This window comes from Alligator mississippiensis, chromosome 13, assembly GCF_030867095.1.
Source record: "Alligator mississippiensis isolate rAllMis1 chromosome 13, rAllMis1, whole genome shotgun sequence".
In the NCBI taxonomy this organism is placed as follows: domain Eukaryota; kingdom Metazoa; phylum Chordata; order Crocodylia; family Alligatoridae; genus Alligator; species Alligator mississippiensis.
The window spans coordinates 28,770,836-28,787,620 of NC_081836.1; the positions used below are offsets into that span (position 1 = coordinate 28,770,836).

Genomic DNA, 16,785 nt, shown 5'->3' on the forward strand with positions numbered 1-16,785 from the left:
AAACTATATTGTTAGGTATAGCAGTGACAGAGGAACAAGTCCCATGTCTTCACGTGGGTACATAGGAATTACCATCTCATTCAGTCACCAGCATGGAACAAGACTTGCCACTGCACTTAATTCCTCAAGTGATGTATATATTTTGTCTAACATCCTTTCTTGTTCTGTTGCTCTCCAGACAGCATCTTTTCATTTAGTTTAGCCCTGAAAGTCTCTTACCTTTCTTCTCCTTCCCAACACCTCTCTTGATGAAGTTAAGTTTACTTTCAGGTCACTGAATTTCCTGTCCATCTAAGTTCTGTGGGATATTCCAGCATTCAGATCAGTCCTAAATCAGTATCAGCTACTCTCATCAATGTGCAATTTACTTTAGACTTTGTTTTACAAGCATCTAGAAGATCATACTAGTGCCATTGCTATCATTTGTAGGACTCTACCCTCTCCTCCCCACCCTCCCACCTCCTTCCCCTCAACTCCTTTATTGCCCAGTATGTTCCCTGGGGGCTTTTTCTATCCCTTATTCTTTCTCTTGTTACTGAAGTTAGTAGCTGCCTGGACCCTTCTTTAAAAACATCACAAAGGCAATCAAGTGTTAAGATAAGTCTACAACCTACACCCCTCTAAGATAAGTCTTGGTTTTCTCAGCTCAACAAGCAACAACTCAACCAACATCCCCCAAAACTGCTCTTGGTTTTATCATCTCTTTTCCATGAATTTGCATCTGTGAAATCAGTCTAACACTTGTTCTTCCTCTCTCTGCAGGAGGTGGTGATGGCCAAGCTTTCTACCTCGATGCAGACCTGAACCATGGGAGAACCAGCCACTGCAATACCTTCAATAATCAGCCACTGTGCTCTGAAAACTTCCAGATCTCTGTTTTGGAGGTGTGGGGGTTCAAGGACACCTTGAGTGTCTGAGCCCCCAAACAAGCTCGCAATGTCTCAGAATTCTCAAGACAGACCAATAGTAATGTAAGAGCCAAACTAGCACAAGTTATCTTGGGCTTGTTATCATTTAATACTGACTAAAGAGCATGCTAAAAATGCGGGGCTTAGCTATTTACTTATTGCATAGAAAGATGCAATAGTAAAGGGCTAGATGATGCAGCTGGTTAATTCCTTAGCTGCTTACTTCTAGAGACCTGGGTTCAAATACCACTTTCAGTAACGAGTGGGACTATGGTGATTTCAGCCTGCTCCAAAGCAGACTTCTGTCCATATCGTAGAATCACCACACAGACCAATGCAGTTCAGGTCTAAGGCCTAGGACATGCTAAGTGGAACTGAGGTATGTTGGCAGAGCTCCATGGCACTTGTACAGTGCCTGACTTAAGCCAGTGATGTTAAGCTTTCAACTTGCAGGAATACCCTACAATCTACAAAATATAAACCACTGTCTTGTCTCAAATAAGATCAGTATCCTTCTACAAAGAGACTCTAACTGTAGTTCCTACAGCCAGGCAGGCTCAGGTGGTCCTTTTCATCACTCATTCATGAACAAGTTAGAAAAGCCCTTGACTTGTGAAAGGAACAATGATTGTTAATTATGTTTTTCCTTGCATCTGATACCCACTCGTGTTCTAGTTTCATTTTCCTGTCGAGTTTTTTCCTCTGTAAAAGGTATTGTCTGGACAATGGTTTCTCAGAGGGCTGACTTTGTGTTTACATTCTTATTCCATATCAGCATAATGACTTCAAATTATAATATGACTTGCGGGTCAGGCAGCTAAAATCAGCAGGGTATATGCAGTGTACAAATTCTCATCTGTTTTCGTTTGTCATGGCAGCTAAGATGAGGCTTTGCACCAGGAAGTGATAACTGTCACAATGGGACAATGTGGGGGAAGACTTGAGGCAATGTTAGCCATTGAATACAGTAACTCAGTGATTTTTCTAAAGGGAAATTGATACGGTGAGGTGATTCTTCTTCCAATGCAGAAAGCCAAGCATACTTATCAATGTCAGTCTTATGCCTGGGATTGTACAAGTTCCTGAGAGAGGCTGTAGGGGATGCTGTTCCTCTATCCCATGAGTCTGCCAGGTGAGACTAATGCTTCATCCAGTCCCTCCCTCCATGTGAAAGGCAAGCTGCTTTGCTAGCAATGACTTTTTGGTGCAGGTTAGACAAGGCAGAAAAGGCTTCTCTGGCTCCCTTAAGTTCTCCTGGGTCTCTTCCCCAATTGTGCTTTGTTATCTTGAGTGATTAAAAGTGATTTCCCATTGCCTGAGATTTAATTAGCTGCCTGGATTTGGGACTGGTACGTACTAAGCAGGGGGAGGACATTTCAATGCTCATTGGGGACCGGTATGAGCAAAAACATTGGAGAATTCTCTAAATAGCTCAGACAGCTCACCAGTAAAGGGGAGATCTCTAACTAAATGGAGGAAAGTGGAATGCTGTTTCTTCTGGAGATATACACCTAGATGACTGCACTAAACTGGGGACTCTTAATGGTTATTTTTTATGCTGGATTTCTTTCATAAAGCAAGATCAAAATGTGCAGTCCCAATCAGTGGCTCAGTGGGCTAAGCAAGGTCTTGTTAGAATCCGATTCAGTTAGAGTCCAATTCAGCTGACTGGCTTGCTCAGTCTTCCTTCACACTGTAGATGCCTGATGCAAGCTGTATTCTGTGTGAAGTGAGCTTGTGGCACCTAGCCTTGCACCTGGCATAGGTGGCTAGGAGTCCAGTGAGTGAAGTTATCGCATTGCCTACATTAGTTCCCAGGTTTTAATTGACTAAACCAAGACCCTTTCTCCTCCAGGTAGTCTTAGAGCACAGGTTCACTTTTAAAGTCTCAGGGTTCTGAAATGTCAGTATTCACTCCTTAATTCTACCAGAAGGAATATAACTTCAGCCACACTCTAACCAATAGATTACAAAAGCAAGCAGTCATTGTCCAATATTCCTTGCAAAAGTTGCACACGCAAATTTTGTGCACAGCTGCCTGCTATCAAATATGTCTTATTCAAAATACTGTTTATTTTTGTGTCCAGCTTTTTGAGGAGGAAAACAGACCCTCCTGCTGGCAGTACAAGGAGCCACTTTGAAAACAGATTTCCACCCACTGGGATGGAGGGATCCTTGGAAATAAGAACAGGGAAGGTTCACTAGTTTAGTTCAAGCATAGTTTAGTTCAAGTCCCAAATACAATATCCCAAATCTTTGTCTTGGGAGTAAATCAGCCAGTTCCCAGATAGTTCCTGCCCAAGATGGTTAATTGCACTGATAGTATGGAGAGCTCCAGTCCCTGAAATGAGATCTGGACTTCCTTCCAAAGCGAAGGAGAAAATAACCAAGGTGACAGATTTATATTTAGTAGGTTGAGCTCCAGATAGCTCCTCTTCAGCCAGATCACTGTTCAGGTATCACTAGAAGGGTTCCTAAACCTGCTGATGCTCTCCAAGTGATGCTGCTGAGTACAGCCTGGGAAAACAAGTGAGAACTGTGTTCCATAGACGGTCACTTCATTAACTGCTCTGACATGGGTAGATCATATCTCAGTAGTGAGCAATGTAAAAATCCCCTTGGTGCCTTTAACTCATTGTGTCTGCTTCTCAAAATAAGACTTCTCCAGATTGGTACTTGACCTGAAAAGGCAGTGACATAGAGGTGGTGGGGTATGGTTAATGCATCTTTTGACAGTGCTGGGAGCAGCTGATACAATCTAACGGCACCTGTTACTATTGATGGAAAAGAGCCTTGACAATCATACAGTGTTTTACAAGCTCCTGGCAAGTGCTGCCTTCTGCCTGTCAGATACTGGAAAGTAAATGCCATATCACTCTTTGATACTTATTAATACCCTATCATCTTTGCTTGTGCAAAAGATTCATTCAGATATCTTTAGAGGGATCTTCTAAATATATTTTCCCTGGCCCTCATCCTCCCAGATTGTCTACAATTTGCTCTCTCCCTCAAGCTGTTTGTTGGCAAGAGCAAATGAATCTTGCCTAAAGCAATTCACTTCACTTTTTCTGTCTGCAAAATACAGCCAGAGATCAGCAGAAATGTTTTAATTTTCACGTCTCCCTCCCACCTGTACTGTACATAGCAATAGAGTTTAAGTGTCATAGTTATCTTGCTCCTCAAATCATGTCTGAAAAGTCCCTTCCCTCTCTTCCCCCAGTATGTTTGGGTGGAAGCATGACCTCATGAAATAGCAGGAATAGAAGCTGATGTGACAAACTTGGTTTTAGAAATACTAGCATGATTTTTTCTTCCATAAAGCCTGAAGGAAGTTAGGCATGCATTTCTACCAAAAATCTATGGGATTTAGGAACCTGACTCTCAGGTCCCTTAGAAAACCAGGGTAATAGCAGCCTCTAAACCCTCTCACAGCTAGGGCCCACAAAAAAACCCTTAGAACATATATAGGTAGTCATTTGCAGAAAGACAGCAAGCTAAAATTAAGTCTCCACTTCATAAAGGAGGTCATTACAATGGGTTTTGGATGTCTGTGGCTAGTAATTTCTAAGGAAACTTCTTTGCAGTTGGAAAGGGAATATAAACGTTACCTTTGGAGCACTTTTGTGGGGGAGGAGGGTGGCCATTATATAGAGTGGACCTTGTGCTGGGAAGATCCTGTTGCATGAATCCTGCTTTGGAAATGGTGGCTCACAAGTCTGTGAACTTGTCACAGAAGTAACTTCTCCCTTCTGCCAGATGGATAGGGAAGCTGATCATATCTAGGACTATTTTTCTTTGTTCATATCAATACCAGCAGCGTCAGTTTGCAAGAGTTGGTGCTAAAAATGTCATTAAGGCAAGTATTTAAGAAAAAAAATCCTAAAAGACCAATTTAGTATTTGTACATTCTGTGTCTGAACATTGCACTTGCAGAGAAGCTGCAGTAATCTATCACGGGGGACTGTACAAAGTTCTCTCTTGTGTGCTGCTTTTGTAATTGCTCAGTAAATACTAATGCTTTTTGTGTGTGTGTGTGTGTGTGTGTGTGTGTGTGTGTATGTATATATATATATATATATATATATATATATATCATTCTCTTTAAATGGGGAGCCTCTGTAACCTGAGGGAATTTCCTTTCCAGTGACAAAGTTGTCTGTGCAATTAAAGAGTAAAACAGAAATCTATCCAGGTTCATGGATCTTGGTGCAATAATGGTCCATATGCCCTATGCAGAGCTCTTGGGGCTGAGCTTACAGACCAGTTTTTGAGAAGACTGCTACAGTGGTGGCTTATCAGAGAATTGCAAGTATCCTAATGGCTCCTACTGTGAAGTCCGTTAACATTATAGTGCTTCTGAATAGCTGCTGATAATGTACACTCCCTCTGGGAAGAATACTCCTAATGGCATGGCAGGGGTGGTATTGAGTGCCATTTGACTATGCTGTTCATATAAAGTCAAGGTTTTGGCTTTTGAGAAGTCATTGCTGCCCTTTTGGAAGTGAATCTCTGATTTCCTGAGGAACCATTTGTGCTCTGTAATATTTTAGTAGCCAGGAGGATTCCTGGGAGTAGGGAAAGCAGATAAGACTAGAAACCCTCAGACAGCTGAAACTGGACTGAAGTTACTGTTAATAGCTTCTGAGTTGCTTGCAGTCCAGAGACCAGCTGTTATCCAGTCCCATGTGTCTGGCATTTGAGCATCTTGGAAGTTAATTGTTTCCTGAAAGATATGCGCTGTTTGATTAGTTTTCACCTTTTTCTCAATGGAAAGGTGACACAAAAGGAAACTCTCTTCTGTTTTAAACTCTTTTGTTATAGGATGAGATAAAATAGGCTGTTATTTAAAGAATTAAATTCATCAACAGAATTCTGTTTAAGCCAAAAGAAAACAACATCTTGCATATCAATCAACTCCTCCTGTGTGTGCGTGTGCATATGTGTTTGTGTGTGTATCACCTTTCTGATCTCTCTGCGTGTGTTTGAGTATGTGCATGTGGATTTAAATCCTATCTTTACCCCCATTGGAATCTGTGTCCTACTTTCCTGAGGAATCTTGAGTTTACACTGCCTTGGTGACAATGCAGTCTCCATGACAACAATCCATGATGTTACAGCCAGTGGGGACTCAGACCCACCTGCAGCTAGGGCAAAGAAAAAGCTCAGCTGTTGCTATCACCATTTGGAATACTCCAGGGAAATGGAGCACCGAGAGTTTTGGATGCTATCTCATCTTTATGTGATACCAGCCATGTCTTGTGATCCAGCCCCTTTCTGAGATGATTTTTTTTTTACTAGTAGTCTGTCTATAGTTGATGTGACTGTGTAGATTTTTCTGTATGTTGTTTTTCTCAAGGTGATTGTAGTGCTGCCTAATTGTGACTTTTTTGAGGTTGTGCAATTATGGTCCTCATATGGTCCTCACTGTTGGTGTTGAATGTTTCTGTGTTTGTACAGAATTTGAATTGTACACAAAAATAAACATGAGAGCTTTTGGCTTCACCCTTTCAACACAGCTGTCTGGTATGGATTCCTTGTTCTAAAAGTAGGAGACCTTTCCATCACATTGTGAGAAATGGGATATCAGCACTTGCAAGCATTCCACAGAAAAGTTCATAGAGGGGCTTAACTGCTGCTTCTGAGCTTATTTACAGCAGAACATGATGCCTGAACCAAGATCAAGGTTGCATCCTGCTAGGTGCTGTTTGTGTGTATAGTAGACAGTCCCTGCCCCAGAGTTAGCAATCCAAATAGACAAGATGAGGGGTGAGAGAGAAAGCCTGTTGCCTCCCTTTTACAGATGGGGAAACTGAGGCCTTGAGAGTCCAATCATTTGTTTTACAGGGTTTCTGGTGTATTTGGGGTCAAGATGACTCATTGGTGTCATAATTGCAAGAGACCATCCGTCCCATCCTTCTCTTTTGAAGTAGCCTTGTCTATGTCTAAGGTTCCCTTCGAAAAGTGTTCAGCACCAGGTGCTAGCAGTAGTTAAACTCCCTAGACAAGGCTTCTGAGTCAGACTGCATACTTGTGTATCAAGTCATTGCCAGTTAGTGGTGTCGTGCAGGTCAAATCATGCTCCCTCTCACCTAACAACCTTATTTTCTTCAGATTGTTTCCAGGGATACAAGGGACCTTCTAAATGGGTTGGTACAAGGGCACAGTTATTAGTCAGTAGAGTTGCACAGGTGGTGCTGATTACATAATTTGGCCTTCAAAATATCTTTTGCTGATGAGTGAGTAGTGCTGATGTGTGAGTGGAAAGTGTCCAGTTGGAGACTCCCTACCTACTCTACAAACTCATCCTCATTCTGTTAGAAAAAACATATTTGCCCATATTGTACAGAAATCAGACGCACAGTGTGGAGCCCTGCCATGCCACTCTTACAAAGTCACCTCCTAGGGATACCTGTACTTTAACATATTGTAAGTAGGGGACAGGACTTCTGAGGAATTAATGTATTAGGCTGTCTGGATGTGGTGGTGAATGTCTCTGTGTAAAGGATGTTTCTGACCACTAGGGGTTACCCTTCAGCTGGTCTCAGATGAGATGAGCTGTAGCTTGAGTCAAACTTAAGAGGAAACTACTCCTACTAGACAGCCTTACATTATATATGATCTTGGTCCTGTGAATACACCAAGGTCCATTAAAAAGTAAAAGTGAGACTAGGAATTGGACTGTGAACCAGGCTTCTTCCTAATGGGGCCCAGTAAGAGAGAAATTCTGTTCTGGAAATGAGCTGGCTTGGTGGAGAGCAGCAGGAAGTGTCACAAGCCTACAGCTGCTTTAGAGGAGGGTCTGTTTAAACTTAAATAACCTAGCGCTAGCTAGCGAAGAAGAGCCTAATCATGGGCTCTTGAGCACAGCAGGGCTTTAGCTCTTCTAGCTACTTTAAGCTTAACTAGTGCTATTTTGGGGGCATGGGAGAGGTTGCATGCTTGGCGGGACAGTGTCAGGGCAGGGAGGATTGAAGTCTTTTCTACTGTGCCTCTTTGCCTCCCACGCCTGCAGGGCTTGGTCCTGTGGGAAAGTAGGTGTGATGCCTGACAGGAATGCTAATGTGTAATGGAAAATAATGGAGTTGAGGGAGTTTTCTCCTCCAGATTTCCTCCATTTTAAGCTGGTGATGCAGTAATAAAATCCTTTGGGTTTTAGAATGGCACATGCTCATTATGCCCACCTACCAACCCACACCCTCTCTCCTCAGTATCTGCTCTGTCGCAGCATGATGCTGCTCCTGGCCCCATCTCAGGTGCAAGCTACCAAAACTAGTCTTCCCAGATAAAGTAATCCCAAATTTTGTGACAGCACAGGATAAAAGCTGTTTGCCTTCCTAGGGATTGCAAGATCAGTTTCACTCCCTTGGGTTAGCATGGGATTATACCTTTGTGGCTTACCTGTTCTCAGTTCCTTTCTTCTATTGCATTAAGCAGGATTTCAAACCCTACTATGGAAGTTGAGTACTGAGTCACCACAGCATTGCCAGTCCGAATTCCAGGCTCTCTTTCAGTAGCAGAATTACTTGCTATTGACAACAGATGTCAGCAATGGGAGCAACTGAACCAGTGCTAAACATATTTGTATTGCAAATGTAGTTAAAGATACAACCCTGCAATAGCATCCATTGCTGACACACTATTCAAGGTGCAGAGTTGCCTATGTAGACAAGTCTCTAGGGCTGTGTCTTACGTTGTCCACTGCTGCTGGCACAGATTCAGCTCTGCCACTAATAGCAATGGTGAAAGCTTTCCTATAGACCAAACTAATTGGCTTGCTCTTAGCAGCAGTGAGAGGGTCATGCCAGCAAGGCTCAGGTGTTGCTTCAGCCAGTACTTCATTGCTCAGTGCAAAAGCCACTATGCCAGATGCAATGCATCAGTATTGCTGCTCTGTTCCTCTTGACTTTTCCGTGTCCTTTTCTTTCTCTGAATCACCTTATGTGTGGAATGGTGAGGGCCCCCACCCCCTTTTCCAAAGTAACATGGTCTAATTCCAGTCATGACTGCTCCCCCAGAGCTAGCGGGCGAGGGGAAGCTGACTTCATGAATTTAGATAAGAGACTGGGAAAGCCCATTGTGCTGAGAATCTGAACTTCCTCCCATCCTGTGTGGCTGGACTTTGCCATACTGTAAACACATTGGTATCCAAACTCTCAGAGCTGCTCCAGTCCAGCAGCTGCTTCAGTCCAGCCAACACCAGTGTTGGTTTGACCAGCTTGGCTGGAGGAGCTGGCTAGTAGCAGTGCATTCCTGCTTGCTGTAGGTTGGGGACCATGCATTTCTTGTCTATGTCAGTCTCTCTGCCTGCTATGAAATCCTGCGTCCCTAATGGCTTCTGGATGAGTTTGGTGATCTCACCATTGGGTCATTTGTGCTGCAAAATGGGTGTGCTCATTGCATTAAAGAGAAACCCAGAATTGAAACCACTGTGCTTCCTCAGGCCATGTTTTGAGATCTGTTGGTGGGATTGGGTGGAGGCATTTCTATCCAGCATTAGCCCAGTGTTATTTTGTCTGTTCCCCAAATGCTGAAATGGACATGTTTGAATGAGAATCCTTGGCAGAGAGACACTGCTAACTTGAGAGTGTCTGACACGAGCAATGCTAGGGACTGGAACACAGAGCAGCAAGTAGCACAGTTCCTTGCACCACTATAATGTTTCCTCTGTTTGAGCCATGGCAGTCAGCTGGTTCTGAGGTGATTCAGATTACAGTCTGCATGTTAATCAGTCATTTCCTGTTGTAGGGCACCCACAAAAGCTCTTCCTTTTACTTGCTTTGTCTTCAGCTGTGATTCAGGGAAAAAAGTCACCCAGTCTAAATAAACGTATAAGAAGATGAGCCATTCCATTGCAACAGAACAGGAAAATCCATGCTTCATTTTCACAGTCCTGCTAACATCTGCAAGCATTTCAGGGGAATGACCCAGCTTCACTTAGGAGTGCTTTGCCTGAAGATAGACTGTTGTGTGGATTCAAGTCTGATCTAAAGAGAGCTTCTTACTGATCATTCTTCATCCAATGGCAAAGACCTTAAAAGATAATATTGTGATGCTGCTGATGAAGTTTGTGGATTCAGCACCCTTCAAGCTTTCATCAAAGCAGAAATATATATGAACTGTCCCACAGCTGCAGCTTCTTTCCCATTCCTGGCTGGCAGAGGTGGACCTCTAGCAAAATCAGTGCTGCTTGCCAACCTTGCAGGCCTCCTGATGGATAAGAGTGCATTATAAATCACTGTTGCCTGCAGGGGGAAGAAAGCTGGGTTCAGGCAGTATTGTCCAATGGACAGAGCATAGGGCTGAGTGTCAGGAGACTGCTGTGTGCCTTGGAAAATACGCTTTCCCTTCCTGCACCTCTGTTCCCCTTCTAGCCTTTGTATGCCAGACCTGTTCAGATGATAAACTGCCTAGCAGCATAGGCTGTTTCATAGTTTGTGCATCTAGCATAATGGAGCTTCACCCTTAGTTGAGGCTTCCAAGAACTATTGTAATGCACAGACCATACATTTCACTTTGAATATGCTGCTTTCCTCTGAAAGACCTATGTCCATCATCCTTTGAGGGCCTTTGCCTTGTTTAAAAAATCAGTTAAACCAGTGCCACAGGAACAAAGTTTGGTGCCTGGGGCAAGCCTGCAGTGGCAGCCCTCCCTTGCCCCTCACACATCTAGGAGGCACATGCCCCCCCATGCTTGCCCAGGATTGTTTGCAATGATGGGAGCCGCCCTCCCCCTGTCCCTATGCCATTTCTCCCCCCCACCCCCCAAAGCGAGCTGCTCACAGCTCCGTCCTGAGCCCTGCCCCAATTGGGCAGCGCCTGTTGATGCCCCTTCGCTTTGGTGCCTGGGACGGTCACATTCCCATCCCCCCACCTTTTGCTACAGCACTGAATTAACCATTCTTCTGGGGTTTTAAGGTCCAGAAGAAAGCCTGTGTATCTGTGACACTTCATTCAGGGCAGAGTGTGGAGGTCAGGATGGGAAATGTCTGAGCCTTTGTTGCAGTCAGAACCTCCATCACAGATAAATCTGCCTCCCCTCCTTCCCCATTCCTGACCATTTGGCATGAGCCCCACTCATGAAAGGTGTCTCTGAGGGGAGTGGACTAGCTGCTAAGACTTTCACAGCTACACTCAAGGTAAGTTGGTGCTTCGGAGGCTGGAAGCCCATCCCAGACAACATCTTCCCTGATAAGCAATGCTGTGCTTGTAGCCAGTCTTCTGAAATTGCAGAAGTGGAAACTACAGGGGGAATAACTGACCCATGTAGGGAGGTTTGTAGCATGCTTAACAAGGCCCGGCCAAGGTTGTAGGGTTTCCAAGGATGAGTCAAGCTGGTTATCTTTCCAGGAAGACTGTCTTTTGAGTCCTCCAACCCTCCAGAACTGCCTATAGCTCAAGAGAACAGAAAACTTTTCAAGCAGTGAGGAAAGGCTGTGCTAAGGAGAGTGAGCATTTTAACCCAGTCCTTTCACAGGCCACCAGTCAAGACTATCTCCAGTCAGTGTCTGCTGTTCATAGGCCCTGGTGTTGAGCTGATGGGGAGGTTCCTGTGGCAGCCCAGAAGAGGGGAGGGGCAGGATCTTGGGCAGATAAAAGTCCAAGTAAACAAGTTCCAAGCAGGAGCCTTTGTCCTGAATGATATAGTGTGACCTGCCAGCACTGATCCAGATCCCATGCAGCCAGAACCTTCCTGCAGAGGCTGGATCTCTGCTTTCCTTGTACACAAGGCAAGGGGAACACACACCCAGGGCAGCCCCTGCCAACCAGTTCCTGTCCTGCCTTTAGACTGGTTTTAGAGGACATATTTGAAGGCTTAATGTTTAATCTGTTTCCTGCCAACTAATGAACCTTCAGAGCTGAAACTGGACAAGAAGACTGTTGCCTTTCAGGAGAGTAAGTTGGTCTAATAAAAGATATCAGATTAACCCAAAGAACCTTGTCTGCCTATGTTGCCTTTCAGGCACACATCACTCAGAATTAGAGACCTGGTCAGCTGCCTTTGAACTTGTAAAAAGCAAATGGACATGAAATCTCAGGCAATCTCTGAGTCAGAGGAGCAATAATGCTCAGGGAAAGTCTGAGAAAAACTAACTAGTGACATGAGCGTGAGGATGAATGAGCAAAACTAGAAATCAGCAGCTGTCTGTCTCTTAGTTCACGTGGGGTAAAGCAGATCCGTTGGTGACCTGTCATAGCCTCTGAGCACAGTGGAGGCAGCCTCCGTGCAATAGGAAACCATGAAAGGAGTGAAGCTTAACAGAAGCTCTAACACTTTTATAACATGGATTGAACCTTAACAAAGGCATTGCCTCCCTCCTACTTTTCACATGTGACCACGGAGACCGTCCCAGTTGCAAGCTGGCTGTACAGGCAGTCTGTGACTTACAGCATTTTGAGTTACAACGTTTCACACAACGTTTATAAATTGACGCCCTGTTTCAACTTTACAATGCCAGTTTCAACTTACAACACTTGATCCGATGCAATGCCATGCCAGCGAACAAGTTCACTGTGTCACTTATCTTCCTGGAGAACATCTGTCCAAACTTCCTTGGACACTTTCTTTAATAAAGCAGACAAGACTCCAGAAAAACCTGCAACCAAGACTCCTGAGAAGACTCCAGCCAAGACCACTTCAAAAAGTCCAACCAAGAGCCCTTCAAAAAGTCCAGCAAAGTCACCTCTAAGAAATCCTTCCAAATCAATATGATTGCTATTTACAATATAAATATATTAATGTAGCTATATTAATCATCTATAATTGATTGAGCACAGAATTCTGGGGTATTTTTGGTAAAAATAGGGTATCGGGCCTTGGTTTAGGAACCAACCCCCCATTCATAACATTGTTTCTTTTGAGAAAATTGGTTCCGAGTTACAACCTTTAGACTTAAGATGCGGTTTTCAGGAACCAATTTTGTCATACATCTGAGGACTGCCTGTATTTCTGTCTGATCTCTACACAAATCCCCTCCAGCCTTGTGTCTTTATCAATCCTGCGTGGAGTTTCACAATTCTTCCACACCCAGACCTGGGCTATAATACTGCATGCATCAACTATACATACCCAGTAGGTCAGACTGGGTTTTGTAGCTTGTGATTCCTCCCTTTGGGAGTCTGTGACCAAGGCTGCACACCTTGACCAGAGAACCTTTTTAAACCAAGGCATTTTTCATCCTTGCAAAACTCAATGAAGAAAAGGAATTTTGATGTCCAGTCTATGCAGTTGCATCTTTCTTTCAAAGGCTTGCCATCGTCTGGTGGTATACTAGTGTAGCAGAAAGCCCCCTTTTCCTCTTGCCTGCATTTGCTCTCCTCTCTTTGGATATGTTTCTCTTTTTCTACCTTTTCTTCCTTCCTCTCTCTTTCACTTTAAGATAAGGAATTGTGTTTTTTAAATTTGTATGTGTGCATTTTGTATCTCCCCTTGTATTTTGGTATTTTTATCTATTTGTGTGCCATGGCATTTGTAGCTTATATTTTATACTCCTCACCTTTCAACTTTCAACTAAATGTGTTTAGTTTCATAAGTAAGTTATACATTGTAACAATGTTAACAAGGGCAGGAATCAAACTGCCCTTCTCTGTATCAGGCTGGCCCCTGAAAAAGCGAGTGAATCGGTGATTGAATGTGTAACACAGTAGCAGCAGACAGCAATTAACACCTGGAAGCTGCAGATCAGCCAAGGGAAGAACTCAATAGAAGACAATGTAACAACCGGAAAATCTCTAAACGTCACTGATGAAGGGCTAGAAGCCCTGGCCTGAGTTAATCAATGCAGGGGACCAACTTTTGGGCTGAATATCTCCACATCGACCACCCCCAGAGACCTATTCAAAATTCATCAATGGACTCCCAAACCTGCACGTACATGCGGACGACCCCTGGGGCTGACAGATGCCGTCCAGTAGCCACCAAGGGGGGGAAGTCCCACGAGGTTCAATGACCCCTGGATTCTTGCAAACCTGAAAACTGAGGAGTCACCAAAGTCTGCCAGGGACAGATAAAAGGCAGTGAAAAGTGACCCCCAGTGGTGCCCTCTTGATCTCCAACTTGACCAGACCTGTCCAGCCAGAAGGACCAGCCGGTGACCCCTTTCTGGAAGATAACACCACGCTGAAAGAAGCCTCAACGACAGACTCCAGCGCTTGTAGGATAGGTATACCTGACTCTGTAGCCTGCTACTGTGTGTGTGTATGTGTGTGCATGTGTTCATGTGTGTGTGGGGGGGGACCAGCCCCAAGGTTTATGATTACAGTGTTTCAATCCGCCTAATAAACTAGAATTTTAAGGATCCCGAGTTGGACATTTGTAGCCAACACTAGACAGGCCTTGCTCCAGCAAGCACCCAACACAGTTCCAGAATCAGTCTGACTTCCTCAAATGGCTTCCTAATTACCTGCTCCCTTGGAGAAAGTCCCTTTTAAACCCAGCCAGAGTTCCTTTGGTTTGGTCAGTTCTTCCTTTGGCCATACTTGTCTGAACTGGTTTAGTAGCAGAAGGTCAAGCCTGCCTGCTCAGAGTCAATAGCTCTACCATTGTCCCAAAACAATCCTTGAGTGTCTGCTATGAAATGGCTCTTTAGTTCACCTTCTTTACTTCCCTTCTTGTTTTTCCTTACAGCTCTCTGTTAAATCAAACCACTATATTCATACTGCCAACATCCCAATAAACAAGTCACATCTGTTATTCCAGAGCAGCTCCATATCTCTCACATAAGCCATCCCACTTTGCAAGTGTTTTCTGTAAGGCTCAGTGCATTGGTAGAAAGCTGCATGGTTGGAGTCCTGCGAGAGGCAGTGGAAGCCCAAGTCTCATGCAAGGTCTCTGTACAAAGGTGGATTTCATTCTGTAAGAGGCCTCTGGGCATAACTTAGCTGTTATCTAAGAACAGGCGCCACCTTGTCCCCATACATTTCACAAAGCAGCTGTTAAACAAGCCACAGTTTGTGGCTGGAGCAGATGTGACCTGAGAGAAGGTTCTAAACTCTCCCACTCCACCCTGCCTTTATAATGCCCATGTGTGTCATGGAGCTTTCTGGGTCACTGTCCTGAAGTCAGAGGCCAAGCTCTCTCTATGGGAAGCTGTTTGGTTTTCCACTCTCATTGTGGTCCTTCCTTCCAGCTAGTGTTTCCTCAGGTCCCTTGTAGGAGCTCCCATCCTGTTCCATTCTGCCCTTCGCCCCCTATGATTTAAGTGGCATCTTTACCATGACCTCCTATTCCCTCTCTGCTCCTCTCCACCTCCTCTGCTCCAGAGAGAATGTGAAAGTTCCCTGCCAATTTTTCCCCACTAAGGCTCCATTGTGGTGTCCCACTCCATTGCTTTGCTGGGGGCGATAGGATGGACATCCTTCTGTTATCCTTCAGTGCTCTCAGGGGCCCAGGTGGGTGAGGTGCATGATTGTGTTTAGACTATAAAAGCAGACCAGTCCTTTCTGAGTCACTGGAAAGCCCCTAGCATGCAGTAGGTGCTACTGACTATAATAGTAGTACTATCGTTTCAATCTGGGTTCATTACACTGCAGCCCTGGTTGCTACCACAAGCTGTGTTTGCCCTACTCTGATTAATACTACAGGCCAAAGTGTTTTCTTATTATCCCCCAGTAAAGCAGTGCCAGCATAAAGGAGGGAAGGATTTGTTTCCAAAATCTCTGAATAAGCACGTTGCAAAGAGACAGGCAACTCCTCAACAGGCTCAGGCAGCTGTCAGGGTGTCTCTAGCATGGTGGGGCTCTTTGGCAGATGGTGCACATTGGAAATCTCTGGACTGTTCACCCTATTATATATATATATATATATATATATATATATATATTAGCAATAGCACCCAGTGCTAAAAATAAATATCTATGGCATTCTTAAATAATGAACTGTTTCCTGACACTCAGGCTATCCCCATGTGATCCTGACAGGTCACCTAATTGGAAAAAAACTGTCCTTATGGAAGAAACAATGCACTCCTGAAACTGGCCCAAAGATACATTCATGTTTTACTCAAGCTGTTCCCCTTTTCACTCAGCTTATGGCAAGCTCTGTGTTCTAGCAGCGACTCCAGGGACACATCTAAGAGCAAAGGGGACTTACCCATTTACACTTATAAGCAGAACAAAGTGGGGAAAACCACACTCAAACTGGCCTGATACCCATAAAAAATAGCTGCTGTGTGCTCTCTCACACTGATCTTCAGCAATAGGTTTGAACTTAATCATTAAGGTCCTGTATCTGTTTTACATTGTTGTCTCCTGCATCTCCTTTCACAGGTTGTATAGATTCTAGAAAACATCACACAAAAATTCCCACCAGTAAGAGCCCTAGAGTGGCCAAAGCTCTGGCAGCTGGTGGTATTTTTAGCACTATGGTAGACAACCTTCCTGAAACAGGTTCCCAGCTCTCTGGTCTACAGGTTATTTCACATTTGGACCATCAAAAGGGAGCCAATGGGAAAAAAACTATAGTCTGCACGGTGCAGACTAAAAGTCAAAACACCCAAACTAGAAGCCAAGCAATGTGGGAGCCGTTGCTGGTTCTTCACAAGAGCTTTCACTCAGCTGAGCTTCTGTCTTCCCATCTGTGAAATGGAGATACTGAAACTTCCCTTCTTCTCTCAAAGGACTATTAGGATGAATTTAGTATGTTTTGTGAAGCATGCCCAAAAGGTCAGATGAAAGCCATGATGGATTTTGATATCATACTTTGAAAGCACATTTCATTATCCATATAATTGTCTGAGCATCTAGAACAGCAGCTTGATGCAAATGGCCATAATCAAGAAGTTCTCTTTGAAATCAAGACTGTAAATTTCCCAGGCTGACTGCCTCATTGCATAAAGCACCATTTCCTCTTATCACTGCACAGTCATTGCCTTTTTATTTC

The 16,785-nt window shown here is 44.1% G+C and overlaps 1 protein-coding gene across 3 annotated transcripts in view; it reads left to right on the forward strand.

Annotated features, from left to right (window-relative positions):
- Positions 1-6,419, forward strand: part of TBC1D24 (TBC1 domain family member 24) — a 52,400-nt gene extending 45,981 nt beyond the window's left edge. For all 3 annotated transcript variants that reach the window (XM_059716815.1, XM_006263218.4, XM_014597468.3), the window contains one exon: positions 763-6,419. In XM_059716815.1, coding sequence (XP_059572798.1) covers positions 763-917 — 155 coding nt within the window. In that variant the 3' untranslated portion in view covers positions 918-6,419. The remainder of the gene's footprint in view (positions 1-762) is intronic.
- The last annotated feature ends 10,366 nt before the right edge of the window (positions 6,420-16,785 follow it).